General features: G+C 46.4%; 1 protein-coding gene across 2 annotated transcripts; it reads right to left on the bottom strand.

Annotated features, from left to right (window-relative positions):
* Positions 1-1,920: 1,920 nt before the first annotated feature.
* LOC103643581 (IQ domain-containing protein IQM2) lies at positions 1,921-5,834 on the bottom strand. Of its 2 annotated transcripts, none has more exons than XM_008666752.3 (10): positions 5,474-5,834; positions 4,544-5,140; positions 4,316-4,430; positions 4,132-4,197; positions 3,932-4,020; positions 3,735-3,825; positions 3,460-3,606; positions 3,274-3,366; positions 3,083-3,184; positions 1,921-2,989 (listed from the first exon to the last, which is right to left on the bottom strand). In XM_008666752.3, the coding sequence occupies exons 2-10, from the start codon at positions 5,014-5,016 to the stop codon at positions 2,195-2,197; spliced, it is 1,971 nt and encodes a 656-aa protein (XP_008664974.1). In that variant the 5' UTR covers positions 5,017-5,140; positions 5,474-5,834; the 3' UTR covers positions 1,921-2,194. The 2 variants fall into 2 exon arrangements, with proteins under 2 accessions (XP_008664974.1, XP_008664975.1); XM_008666753.3 differs by having other exon boundaries at positions 1,941-2,989; positions 5,479-5,674.
* Between the last annotated feature and the right edge of the window lie 9,288 nt (positions 5,835-15,122).

Below are 15,122 nucleotides of genomic sequence, written 5' to 3' on the forward strand. Positions count from 1 at the left end.
TGGTCCTGCTGCTGCTGCCGGTGCCTCACGTCCCTCCCCTGGACGCGGATCTCCCACGCCACATGGTCGTGGTCGTGGTCGAGGTCGTGGCCGAGGGATGGGTGCCCGCTTGGCCCACGGGTTTGCGGCATTTTTGTCTATGTGCCGAAACATTGCTGTTGATGTACATGAGGTGGCAAGGCGTCAGCGGGAGACTGACGACAACCTTCGTCGTCAAGCTTCCACTATGGGTATTCCCTTCGCCCCTCGCTCGCCTGACGTGCCTCTCCATCCTCCTCCCCCGGAGATCAACGAGTGGCACCAGCAGGCCTACGGGGTGCCATTTATGTCAGCAGACGACGAAGAAGAAGAAGAAGCCTATTTTGATGATCGTGAGCAGTTTGTCCCGCCTCCCTATCACGGGGATCCGGGTCAATCATTCTCTCACCCTCCGCCCCAGGATCCTTCTGGCAGTGCTCCTCCCCCGGATCAGTCTGGGGAAGAACACTTTGCCTCTCACCTGGCGCACCACTTCTTTGCTCCTCATCAGCCTCCTCCTAACTGGTGATCTTTGGATTGGCGGCTCTCTCTCTTTTTGGTTCTTGTTGCCAAAAAGGGGGAGAAGGTTTCTTAGTTCTTAGCCTGGCAGTACCTTCTATTTATGTAACGAACATCGGTTTGTAATAATTATTGGTCTATCGTATGATGCATGCATGGCTCTGAAGCCATAAACTTTTTAATGATGTGATGAGATGTGATATCATTATTGTAATAGCACTAGTAATTTTTCATATCATATGCTATGCAATAATGAGCTTGTATGTGTAATTTTACTATTTCTATCATCACTCCACATAATATTTCTGCTACATTGTCCTAGTTATTTCTGCTATATTATTTCTGCTATATTAATTAGTGTGAACGTAGTCTCAACATAGTTTGAACACTCCCCTCTCTTTCTATAGTCTGAACATAGTCTCAACATAGTTTGAACACTGCAGTAGGAGCTTTTTACAACTAACAAAGCTTTTTTCCCTGCAGTAGGAGCTGAAAGGGAGAGACTGGTGTGCATGAAGAGACTGGATATGTGCTTGGAAATACTGGAGCTGGCTGTCCATGGATTAAGAGCAGTTTGCTACCAATATATTAAGAGCAGTTTGCTCTAATTACATATTATTACGTACTATGAACTTGCTTTTCTTCTCAGCATGGATATTATTTCACTACGGATCAATATTATATAACCTATGTTTTGATATCATATTTTTGGTTGCTATATGTTCTGTGATTTAAATTGTGGCAACAAGAAGTATACGAAGTTCATTGCCACAGCCGACCAAGTCTTTTTCTGCTTCTTTTGTGAATGCATTAAATGTGTTCTCTGCATAGAAACTGCTTTAAACCATTTGTATTGAGAAGATTAGTTTCTATAAGTGGTTCCTTGATTAGGTGGCAGCTATGGAAACCACTAAGCAGTTTCTGGGTTGGGAGTGCTCTAACCCTTGCGCGAAGAAAAAGAGAAACAAAATATGAATAATACTACTATTACATTTCCATTTGAGCGGGGCAATTTAATTTTTATTGAATCTTTTTAGGATATGTACAAACTAGATATTATGTTGTTGTTCTTCAAATACTAGATATATCTAAAAAACTCGTTCATATAACATAATGTATTTAAACCTATCTTATTCACTAGAACTCCTTAAAAGGGTTATATGACTGAAACCGTATCTAGATTTATAGAACCGTGCTAAAGATTTCCTTCATCAAGATATGTCTCTTGTGCATTTTGCACTTAGCTCCTTACTACTTAAGATATAAGTTATTCATGTGGGTTGTACATGCGGTAGTGGGTCAAGTTTGTTTTGATTCTTTTGAACTCATCTGGTTGCAGTTTCGCTACGTTTGTATCTGAATTAAGTTTTGGGGGCGCGGATATGCGTAATCTGAGAACGGTCTCACTGAAGTGAGGGATACTCCATATTCGCTCTTTCCGTGCCCTTATAAAACAGCAAGAGCTTTGTCATCAACCTATAGGTACCATTACAATATGGCATTACCCAGTGTTTGCCAAATGTCTGTCAATGCTGATCCTTCTATCCTCGTCTACGTGAAGGAGCATGCTATCTCACTTTTCCCTCGGTTTATCGTCACAATGCTGTGAAAAAAAAAAGCTGAAGGAAGCAGCATGCATGCATGCATGGTATGTCCCTCAGAACGCAGTCCAAGTGGCACTCCTCTGCCTGGGCTTGAGCGACGCGTGCACGCCGTCGCCGTCCGCCGTAAGAGAGCCACACTTGGCCGCAGGGATGCTGTTGGGCGTGAGCGCGCCCGGCCTGGGCGACGGGAACCTCACCGACCTGCCGCCGCCACGGGGCGACAGGCTGACATCCTCCAGCGCCCGGAACTGGAGCTCGGACGGGTAGTCACGGACGCACCCGATCCGGGGCCCGGCGCCGGTGCTCCAGTGGAAGGACAGCTGCTTCCCGAGCTGGTACGAGTGCATGGCCCGCTTGGAGTTGATGCGGTTCAGGATCAGCGCCTCCGGCAGCTCCGCGAGGTCATCCAGGTAGCGGTCCTCGTACCCGTCCTCCGCGAACAGGTTTCGCTTGCAGAAGTCGAGGCACTCGCCCATCATGGCCGAGTCCGGGTCCAGGTCGTCCTTCCCGCCGGGCGATGGCCCGGCGTTGCTGTGCGTGGTGGGCGGCAGCGGCGCTATGTTGTTTGAGCTGATCAGCAGCCTGGGCGGCCGCTTCCCTTGCAGCCGGTTGTCTGAGGAGCTCTTCCTGATCGTCGCCGGCGTGCTGCAGGTCTCTGTAGATGGCAGGCTGGGCTCCAGGCTGCAGGTCCTAGCTTCGGCTTCGGCTTCGACTTGGCCATGGCGTCGCGCAGATTGTGCCTCTTGTTCTTGGCTGTCTTCTTGCTGGCAGAGTTGGGTCAGGTCCAGCTGAGAGTAGCTGCTCGCCAGGCTGAAGTCGCCATCTTCTTCACCTTCTGATGGGCTCAACTGTAGCAGAACCGAAAAGCCAGCAAAATTATACCAGTATTTTCAGCTGAACGCGTATGGTAACCTGCTTAGGATTCATATTAGGCTACTTACCACCACGTTGTTAAGATCTACATTCCTCTCCTTGAGGAAGTTCATGAACTCCTGGAAGTTCTGCTCCGTCGGCCGGTAATGCCCGCTATGAGGCCACACAGCCTGAAACGAACACATCTCTAGCTTGAGCAAGAAAAAGAAATTCAGTGACGTTGGGATGAATCCCACAGTACAAATTTTCTAAGCTGCACCTTGAGAATTCCATCCTCCACAACCAGTCTTCCTGCAGCAGATGTGGCTCCCCCTGCAAGGAAGCTTGAGTGCTGGAACACGCCCTTCTGCTTCTGCAAACATGTCAAAGTTTCAGCCTCACTTCTGAATTGCTCTCGGTGTTCAGAAGAATTATGTCCGAACTTGTCCGGGAATTAATCATTCACCTGGCCTATGTAAAGTGTCTTGCATGTACTGAGCACGAATATCCACTTGGTCCCCTTGACGCTTCTGGTCGTGTCGACTATCTGACGGCTCAGCTTGTACATCAGCCTCTTGTCCTCGACTACCACCTCATAGGTTTCCCTTTCTTTCTGCACGAGCACCCAGACGACGTGTTTTGTTAATGCGATAATATGAAATCTGCACCGAGCAGATTGTTACTGCCTGGATGTTTGTCTTTTCACTTGCAATCAGAGGAGGAAGAAACAGTGGAACTTACAGGGCCAAGGTACTTGATACATTGCTTGTGTAACTTGAATCTAGGGCAATGCTCCTCTAAGTTGACATCTTTCCCTTCTCCTACATCCAACCTGTCCAAAGAACGACAGAGCCGTCAGTACTCGATCAGTAACTATGTTGTTCATTGGTTCAGACACATGACTAGTGCACTTTTGCTCTCTATCTCTCTCTCTGTACCAATAGAAGAATGGCTGCTTGCTCTGGCAGTGGAGCCAGCGGTGGTAGTAGAAGTGCAGGTTGTGGCCATACCGATGCCGAGGGTCAATCTGACAATCAGAAATGGATCAAAATGCAGTTTTTGATTGCTCAGCGGCATAATAATCTGCATTATATTACATTTGGAGACACTTAAATTATTGGTACATAACATAACATACCGCCTCGAGCCAGTGCTGCAGCGCAAGTTTCTGGGCCTTCTCGTCCTTGGAGAGACCCTTTCCAACCTAAATGCGACAGCAACACTACACACCTGTCAGGAATGCAGTATATTCCAAGAAAAGAAAAACTGCTGATACAAATCAAAGTTGGTGATGGACGGAAGAATGCAATTGCTATTGCTACCTTGGCGGCCCTCATCCTTGCCCGGGACCATTTTGAGACAGCAGTCTCAGGCTTCCCTATGTCAAAAAATGACACCGAGTTCCGCTTGAGCAGTGCAAAATCAAGCAACTTCCACCTGCATTTTATCATAAAATCAAATTCAGAAAAAGCATCACCTTGATGGCTTCATGACAAGAACAAGATCACCAAACCCAATAAATAGCATACAACAACGCAGTGTCGTCCTACCATCGTTGTTCCACAAGAACAGCGCAATCCGCAAGCTGCCGCCTCGTCCTGAAGCTCTTGTACACCTTCTGCAGCCTGACGGCCGCGCTCTGGTGCCTGGGGCTGTTCATCCCGACCATGGGGTAATCATAATCTGGTGGACGGTCGAATCTTGATGAGCCACAAGTAGCTGTCGCAGCACCGGGACTGACGCTGCTGCAGGCTTCTCTATCAGGAGGTTTAGGATTCCTGATGGACAGCACGTTCTGCATCTGGACGCTGTCAGCTTCTCTTCTTTCGAAGAAGCCCAGGGAGCCCTCCATGATCAGCTTCCCGGAGCCAAAGGCGGGGGGCAATGCCGAAGGCGAATACGAAGGCGAATCGGCGGCGGCCTCCATGTCGTCGAAGCTGAGAGACCGGATGAACAGCCGCCCCATGTCGTCCTCCACTGCTGGCAGGTAGTCGTCTGGTGGGTACGAGATTGACAGCCCCATTTTCCCTGATGGCAAGATGTGGTGCCACACAGACACGAGCCTTTCGCCTTTTTTCTTTTTCTCTGATTGGATTGGATTGGATTCGGTTGTTGGATTGGATGGATCTCACAGTCTGCGGTCCAATCTGCATGTGCCAAGGAAGAATGGACACCAAGTTCAAGTTTTGTTCCTGAATCTAAAAAAAAGGTTCAAGTTTTGTGAATGGGCAAGAACTGTTTCAGAAAAAAGAACACATTTGAAGCCCTTTTTGGGTTGGGTTTATGCTGCTCTTTGCAAACAGTTTCCCATCTTCAGGAATAGATTGCAGGTCAGGAAGCAAGGAATGTAGAGCAATCAAGGAAAGTAAAGGAAGCATGCAAATCAACAAGAACAGCAACCATCTTTATCTTGAGAAGGGCATGCAAGATCAGAAGGAAAACTAATGGTGCAAACATTGACCAAGAATCAAGAAACAGACCTTGCCTCCAAAATCCAAATCCTCGTCCCAAGCAAGTTGCAACCACCTCAGAGGCAGGCTCCTTGAATATGAGACGCACAGGCTTGCTGTGAGGCAGAGAGCTATTTTGTGAAGAGCGCAGGGGCCAACGGGGAGGAGATTTAGGAGGAACAGAATCTAAATGGGGCGGTGGCCATACGGGGAAGGTAGGTGGCAGGAGAGCCCCGAAGACTCTGCACTCTATAAATAACAAACCAAAACTTGCGGTGTCCTATCCTAGGTCCCTGATCAAAAGTCTGTCACTGACAGATTTGGTGAGTTATCTCATAAAAAATACATTGTAGTGCATAACAACAAGTTAAGACACTTAACAATTAACATGCATGCAAGTACACGCTATTGTCAGATACAGGGACCTTTCAGGCCATTCTGAAAGAATTGAAAAGGGGATCAGGAGTGTGCTGGCAACAACAGATGGCTGGTCTATTCTGCCTTTTTTTTCCCTCTTTGCTTCTCTCTAGAAAGGGTCCAGGTGAATGAATTTTGTTACAATTTAACATTTTTCGGGAGAAAAACATGTTCGGTTTCCTAGACGACTTAATAGTGTTTTTGAACATTTTGTTCGGCGGTATAGGCCATGGCGTCGAGGTAACACGTTCGACGTCGAGGTCTTAAATGTATTGGCGGTCGCCTGTCGTGCCAGCACCTACGTGGCCTAGCTCGGTGCCACAAATCTTGGCGCTAAGCTAGGCATTATGGGCACGTGACCTCTCCTCTCTCACACGCTTGCCAGACACATCTCCTCTCTCACGCACTCGTGCTCGCTTCTCTCTCAATATTGTCCGCCGCTGTCACCGTTCCTCGCCACGTGAGCGCCACCGACGTCGCTCCCCGCACTCGCTCACGGAGCCGCTCGCCACACACGCCCGCGCGCGCCACCGCTCGCCTCCGCCGCCGTTCCTCGTCTGCTGGCTCCGTGCTCGCCCTCCACCGCCCTGTACTTGGCCCCGACAATAGCCTCCAGGTATGTGGGTTATCAATTTGTTAGTTAGCTAGTCAGTTAGTTAGAAAATTTGTTATTTTAGTTAGTTAGTTAGTTAATTTAAGCATATACTAGCAACTTTGTTAGTTTATTTAGTTAGTTAACAAATTTATAGTTTAGTTAATTAGTTTAGTATATAGTTAGTTAGCAAATTTTGTTATTTAGTTTTTTAGTGAAGTAGCTGGCTATTTAGTTGTTAGTATATGTAGTGAATGTGCATGTCAGCCGCCATGTTGTTCGTTTGTTAGTGAATGTGAATGTTAGCCACTGTGTTGTTCGTCTGTTAGTGAATGTGCATGTCAGCCATCGTGTTGTTCGTTTGTTTGCAGGTTTTAGAAACCTCACCGTACAGGGGATGTTGGGCCCATGCTTCGTTGCGCCGAAGGTCTTGCGTGAAGAAGCAACTTCGGCTGAAATCGTCCCCAGGAAATGGCCGAAGGTTCCTTTTTATAGAGCTTCGGCGTTGCAAACCGACATAAAGATAGAATGACCTTTTTATCCTTAGAGGTCTAAGATAATGTTGTAAACTTTTGTAAAGGGCATAATTGTAATTCGTCACAGGCTGCGTCCTGTGTCTATAAATAGATGAACAGTACCCCCGTACTGTTCACACGCTGACTTGGCATTTGCTTTTGCGTCACGCTTGTACTTTTTACCTTCTCTCAGGACCGAAGGTACATTTGTAATTTGAAATCATTTCTATTTTTCCATGTTAATAAAATAGAAATGATTCTATGATGATGCTTATATTATATTTCATGCTTTATATGAGTCCTTCGTCGTTACTTGTTATGTTTACGAAGGTATGTCTCTTATGACCTTCGTCCGAAACTCATTATTTCCCGAAGGGACATAATGCTTCGAAGGACGAAGGACTTTAACACTTAACACTTTTTATGTTGCCTTGTTCTTAACTCTTAGCATTTGAGAACAAGTCCCCAACATTGGCGCCCACCTCCGGTGAACTCACTTCCACTTTTCTGAGCTGATGGCTTCGTTCAACAATCAAGCTGGAGTTGCTTCGGACCCGAAGCTGGTGCTCCCGATCACAGGTGGCTCGTCCTCAGAGCCAGCTAACAAGAAGCAGAAGAAGGAAGCGCAGAGAAGAGTACAGCATGTTGGAGTGCAAGGACCCTTCATCAAATCAAGATGGTCTCACATTCCTATTACCTTCTCTCAAGAGGACCTTCAGCTCAAAGATTACCCACACAACGATGCCATGGTTATCTCTTGTGTTATCAAAGGATTTCTGGTTCACAATGTCTTGGTCGATACAGGCAGTGCAGCTGACATCATATTTGCTAAAGCCTTCAGACAGATGCAAGAGCCAGAAGATAAGATTCATGATGCTACACATCCTCTTTGTGGCTTCGGAGGAAGACAGATTGTAGCACTGGGCAAGATCACCATGTCAGTAACCTTCGGATTCATCAACAACACTAGAACTGAGCAAGTTGTGTTTGACATTGTTGACATGGAATATCCTTACAATGCAATTATTGGTCGTGGTACTCTTAATGCCTTCGAAGCAATCCTTCATCCTGCCTATCTTTGCATGAAGATACCTTCGGACCAAGGGCCTATTGCTATCCATGGAAGCCAGGAAGCTGCTAGAAGGGCCGAAGGAAGCTGGACCGACTCCAAGGCAATCCATAATATAGATGGAACTGAAGCTTGTGAACAGTACAAATTCAGAAGGGAGAAGGCAGCTTCAGCAGATCAGCCGAAGCCCATGCTATTGTGTGAGGACATAGCAGAGCAGAAGGTGCTGTTGGGCTCGCAATTATCTGAAGACCAGGAGAAAACCTTGATAAGGTTTTTATTCAACAACAAAGATGTTTTTGCATGGTCGGCTAATGATCTCTGTGGAGTAAATCGGGATGTTATTGAACATTCGCTCAATGTTGACCCATCCTTCAGACCCCGAAAGCAGAGGCTTCGGAAAATGTCTGATGACAAGGCCGAAGGGGCTCGCAATGAAGTAAAAAGACTCCTCAGTGCAGGAGTTATCAGAGAAGTGAAGTATCCAGAGTGGCTAGCTAACACTGTTATGGTGAAGAAGGCCAATGGCAAGTGGAGAATGTGTATCGATTTCACAGATCTCAACAAGGCTTGTCCGAAGGACGAATTCCCGTTGCCAAGGATAGACTCTCTAGTCGATGCAGCAGCTTCTTCAGAGCTCATGAGTCTCTTGGACTGTTACTCAGGATATCATCAAATCTGGATGAAAAAGGAAGATGAGCCGAAAACTAGCTTCATAACTCCAAGTGGCACGTATTGCTATCTTCGGATGCCTGAGGGGCTCAAAAACGCTGGAGGAAGTTTCAGCAGAATGACTGCGAAGGTTCTTCAGTCTCAAATAGGCAGAAATGTGTTGACCTATGTTGATGACATTATCGTCAAAAGCACGAAGCAGGAAAATCATATTGTTGATCTGCAGGAGACCTTCGCCAGCTTCAGACAAGCTGGTTTGAAGCTGAATCCAGAGAAATGTGTCTTCGGAGTAAAGAAGGGTAAATTTCTTGGATGCTTGGTTTCAACAAAGGGAATCGAAGCTAATCCAAATAAAATCGAAGCTATACTTCGAATGGAGCCACCAACTACAAGAAAAGGGGCCCAAAGATTGACAGGAAGGCTGGCATCTCTCAACAGATTTATATCCAGATCAGCAGAAAGAAACTTACCATTTTTCGAGGTGCTGAAGTCAGCCGAAGTCTTTCAATGGGGCCCAAGTCAACAAAAAGCCTTCGAAGAGTTGAAGCAATACTTGATAGATCTCACAACATTAACTCCGCCAACGCCAGGGGCTCCTCTGTTGTTATATGTGGCAGCTTCGCACTCAGCAGTAAGTGCGGCGCTTGTCCAGGAGAAGCTTTATGGCCAGCTTAAGAAGCAAGTTCCAGTGTATTTTGTATCTGAGGTCCTTAGTGTCTCAAAGAAAAATTATACAGAGCTGGAGAAGGTATTATATGCCGTTTTAATGGCATCCAGGAAGCTTCGGCATTATTTTCAGGCATACAATATCATTGTTCCTTCTTCGCAGCCGTTGAAGGATATAATGAGAAATAGAGAAGCTACTGGACGGATTGGGAAATGGGCTGCAGAGCTCAACGAATTTTACATTGATTATGTGCATAGATCTTCGATCCAGTCTCAAGCATTGGCAGATTTCATTGCCGACTGGACGCCAGGGGCTCAGGATGAAGAAGCAAATAAAGATGCCGAAGTGTGGACAGTGTTTTGTGATGGCTCTTGGGGAATCTTCGGAGCAGGTGCAGCTGCTGTGTTGGTTTCACCATCCAAGGTCAAAACTTGTTATGCAGCAAGACTTGATTTCAGCTGCACGAACAATATTGCTGAGTACGAAGCCCTGCTTTTGGGCCTTCGGAAATTAAAGGCAATGGGAATCAGAAGGGCAATTCTTAAAACTGATTCCCAGGTGGTTTCGGGTCATGTTGACAAAAGTTGCAAGGCTAAAGATCCGAAGCTTGAAAAATATCTAGATACGGTCCGAAGGATCGAAGCATCCTTCGAAGGATTCTCTGTCAAGAATATTCCTCGAGGACAAAATGAGCATGCTGATTTGCTAGCTAAGTCTGCGGCACAGGGGCTGCCGTTACCTTCGGATGTGTTCTTCGAAACAATAAAGGCACCTTCAGTGGAGCTCCTTGAAAGAGCAGTCCTCAACATATCTCCTGTTTACAGCGAAGATTGGAGAACTGAAATAATCTCTTACCTTCAGGGTAAGTTCCTTTCAGATGACGAAGCTTACAATAAAAGAATAGAGGCAAGAGCTCGTCCGTATGTCATGATAGAAGGGGAATTATACAAACATGGAGTTTGCGCTCCGCTGCTCAAGTGCTTATCTAGAGCCGAAGGTATAGAGTTGATGAAAGAGATACATGCAGGCCTGTGTGGATCCCACATCGGATCCAGGCCATTACTTGGGAAAGTCTTCCGCCAAGGGTTTTATTGGCCGAAGGCAGCTTCGGATGCGGCGGAGTTAGTGCAAAAGTGCGAAGGTTGTCAGAAATGTGCAAGAGATCAAAAACAACCTTCGTCTTTGACACAGCTGATACAACCCATCTGGCCATTGCAAAGGTGGGGCCTTGACTTGTTGGGTCCATTACCACCGGCTCAAGGGAATCTAAAATATGTTATAGTGGCTGTGGAGTATTTTTCCAAGTGGATTGAGGCGAAGCCATTGGCCACAATAACTTCGGCCACTGTCCAAAAGTTTTTCTGGCAGAATATTGTCTGTCGCTTCGGGGTACCGAAGGCAATCACTGTAGATAATGGAACGCAGTTTGACTCCAAAGCTTTCAGAAATTTCTGTGATCAAATTGGAACGAAGATCCATTTTGCATCAGTCAGGCATCCGGAGTCAAATGGGCTCGTTGAAAGGGCCAACGGCATTATAATGACAGGAATAATGAAGTTAATCTTCAATCAACCCAGGGGAAAGTGGCCAGATCAGTTAATCAAAGTGGTGTGGAGCCACAATACAACAACATCAAGGTCTACAGGCTTTACCCCATTCAAATTATTATTCGGTGACGAAGCAATAACTCCGGAGGAAGCAAAAGCTGGATCAATAAGAGTAGTAGCTTCGGCAGAATCAGGTCCCGAAGATGCTTGCCTTGTGGAAAAGGATGCTTTAGAAGGGATCAGGCTTCAAGCCGTGGAGAATATCAATAAATATCAGGCTGAAACAGTTAAATGGCGAGATAGAAAAGTCCGGCTAAAAAATATTGAGCCGGGACACTTGGTGCTTCGGAGAGTGGCTAACCCAGATACAGTGGGTAAGCTACAGTTGAAATGGGAAGGACCATTCTTAGTAATATGTTCATTTTTTGCGGACAGGAGACCGTCCGACTCCACCACCATCGCCACAACTAGCTTGAATCTACCGCGACCTCAAGTATAACCTCTTTTCGTATCATACTCATAAATTATGTAACTCTGTAGATGGGGTTAGTTATTAGTTAATATATAGTTATTAGTTAGTAATTAGCTATTAATTAAGTATTACTTAGTAAGTAATTAAGCATTAGTAGATTAGTATATGGGGTTAGTAATTAGTTAGGCATTAGTAGGTAGGGTTAGTCGGGTACCATCTTAATTGGTTGTTGAGTAATGAATTCGTCTTTGAAATAGATGGACAATGTAGTCATCCTATATTATGGAGGAAGATGTTTATGAGAATGTTAGTTTTGATGGAATGAAGAAGGTGGTAGTGATGTTTGATGAAAGATTGTTGTTTAGCGAGATTTTTGCTAGGGCTTGTGATGAGCTTCATTACAATTCTAATGACCGAAGCATCTCAGTTGAGGGGTTATTGCACCATGGTAGATCTGGAAACATATTTCGTCGATTGATCTCCATTGGCTCTCAAGGTGAGTGGGAGAAGTTTGTCAAAACTGTGATGAAGAATGAGTTTCAACGTTTGGATTTGGTCGTGCAGAAGTTATCCATTGATCTAGCCAGACATGGGTATTCACCCCCGTAAGGGTAACCCCATCTCCTTGTTACGCTCCTTTGCCCGACAATCCAGAAGATGTGATTGTTGTGGCTGATGCTCAATTGACCCCGAATGAGGTTGGAATTTCTCATCCAGTCTGTGCCGATTGTGGGCACTATAATTCTATGGTCACCCCCAAGGAGATCCCTTTGACCTAGGATCATCCTAGTAAGTGTCTTTGTAACACTATACCTTGCATCGTTAATTCCTTTGTTGAGGCTCTATTGTAATATTTGCTTTGTCGGTACCCCAAAAACTGGGGTACCCACTCCTGCTGGGCCAAGGCGACGCCCATGTGGCTATCCGCAGTCTAGCCCGACTCAGGATATGGACCCCACTAGTGGGTCCTAGACCCCCACGAGGGCCCACCGGATCCCTAGCATAGAGTAAAAGCAGTATGCGGCTACAGGCTGGGGCCGAACCCCTGTGGGGTGATCTTAGACTCTTACATGTGTCATTCAGACCTCTAGCTAGCAGGGGAGGTCTGGAGCTATCGCATGTCTGGACCATTACGGATGGGAACCGAACCTCCACAAGTGCCCTCTAGACCCCCAACCAGGGGATGTTCGGAGATGCCACTACTGCAAGCGTCCCTAGCCCCAGCCCCCGCTCTCCGCTTAGACAGAGATGTAGTGCTGCCACTTGGCCCATGGCGCATGACGGAAGCCACCAGGCATAGCCAATAAACGGTGCATTACCGAGGCAAGACCATTGGACTCTACGCAGCGCATGGGCGACCCTTAGTATGACTACTACTATTCCCACTACAAGAGAAGCGGAGGGGATAGGATGACACCATCCATGTACCCCTCTACACACGCAGATGTGCCAGTTTACGCTTCAACCTACACCAAGAGCCTTCGCCCACACGCCAACAAGATAGAGTGAAGGTTAATCTGGTCAGAGGATCCACACGATGGCCGAGAGAAGATATCTGTCCACCGTAAGAGAAGAGCTTGGTCCACACAGCAATATCTGTTGCTCCACGCTTCAATTATTATATTCTTGGGACCACTTGTCGGGGCCTAGTGCCTTATAATGTGCCGCCCTTGAGCTATAAAATGGATGTCACATACACTGCAAGGGAGAGACCGTCTCTCGAGCCCATCCAGGGACTTGGGGACATCCTCACTTGAACTCCCTCAGAGACATCTTCATCCAAACCTAGGCTTTCTCAAGCTCTTAGCAATACAACTCATAGTGGAGTAGGGTATTATGCTCCGGCGACCCGAACCACTCTAAATCGTTATGTGTTCTTATGTTCATTCATCTCAACAGGCAAACCATAGGTTGTCCCTATTATTAGGATTAGGCGAGCGCATTCCGCCACCCGACTAGAGTTTACTCTCCGACATTTGGCACGGTAGGTAGGGGTGAAGTTAGCATTATGGTCTTCTCTACCTCTCAGTGGATTTCAGGAAGGAGGCCAACTAGGGCTACGCCTTCATAAACATGACCTCGCTAGAGGTGTTGACGGCCATAGGGGCCCCATGGGGGCCTACCATGCGCAATCGTGGGCTTTCAAGGGCAGCACCAAGACTTGTGTCGCCCACTATGACAGTCACCAACCAAGCTCCATGGAGTTTGAAGTTGCCGCCGTCGACCATTGCTCAAGCTCCATCCTCGGCCCTCCATGGAGGCAACATAGGCTCTTGTCCAACCGAGGAACCCAACGTCCGACGTCGCTCGAACGGTTAGGTCGGCCCCGTACCTTCTACCCATAAGGTAGTATGAGAATGAACTCTTCCTTTGTAATAGGATAGCATTTATCTGTGGACTAGCCTGGTGAGGTCTATCCACATAAACTTGATCCATAGCGTCCATCATACAGATCTCACGTATCTAGTTATAAAGGAAGAATTTGCTCTCAGTTCAATCCTAATGTATCGATTCCTTTTCCTATTTTTTACACATATCATTTCGTCTACCCCCCATGCAAGTTCTAACTTATGTTGTTATCATGAAATCTGAGTTATGTAACTAGCTTATCGCTTAGTTTGGGACCCCTCCCCTTAATGTTGAACAAGAATCAGACTGCTAGGGACTAGGTCTAGGGGAAAGGTTCACATTCTCATGGGTGGTCCGGAGCTGGGTAGCCGCTTAGCCTGGTTCCGTACCGTAAGCCTACTCCTTCCGTCACCATAGAACAGCTGAACTAGTACCTCGGATTAGCTCCCTAAAGGTTCGGACCTTGTCCAAATTTAAGTTGGTTCCCAAAACTTTGCTCGATAAGATTCAGTTACATGATTCAAAAGATTGAGTGCAACAACCCCTAGGTCAAGAACATGTACCATCAAGATGATGATCATGAAGGATGCCGCGATGAGTTCATGAGAGGTCTAGGCCATCGTTCCCAGTCAACTATGGTTGCAGAGGATCGTTGTCTTCATATGATGTAATTATTTAGCTATTTTATACATAACTCCTATTATATAGTAAATATGTGACATTCGTTTATGTACCATGAGTCATCACATGTGTGAGACTTGATCCTAGCACACATTTGATTCGCGCCTGAGATTGCCCTTAAATCCGGGTGTGACACGAGATTTGTTGTTCGAATGTGGAACTCCACCTGAAGTGGAGTGATTCATTCACTTGCAACATTGAACACAGCATCGAGGCAAATATCTTAGACTCGATATCCAATAATTTGAAGAAACGTAGACATGCGGATCTTCCAGTATGGGTAGTTGGTCCTATCAAAGAATGGTGGCTTGCCAACACCACATTCCATGTCGCCTACATGGATTTCGAACTGATTAGGGAAGGGAAATCCTTAACTAGCTCTGATACCAATTTTAGGACTGGTGAGGCGAGTAGAGCGGGTGTGAATGGGAGTCACTAAAAATTTTCGACTTGCGAGCACGTGAGTTTTGAACCCAAAGCTCAAACCAGAACCCCTCTATGGACTAAAAGCAGCAGATCAAAGTACAATACAAACTAGTGTCATTTGTATGCAACAAAAACCTTAAGAACTGTAGAACTAACTTCCTGGAAAATATTAGAGTCAAAATCATCAGGAAATTAGAGAGGCACTATCGAGGTCCGGCAGTGCCACACACACGGGCGGCAGTGTCGGGCCCTAAAATGCGGAGAATGATCTC

This window comes from Zea mays, chromosome 1 (assembly GCF_902167145.1).
Source record: "Zea mays cultivar B73 chromosome 1, Zm-B73-REFERENCE-NAM-5.0, whole genome shotgun sequence".
Lineage (NCBI taxonomy): Eukaryota > Viridiplantae > Streptophyta > Magnoliopsida > Poales > Poaceae > Zea > Zea mays.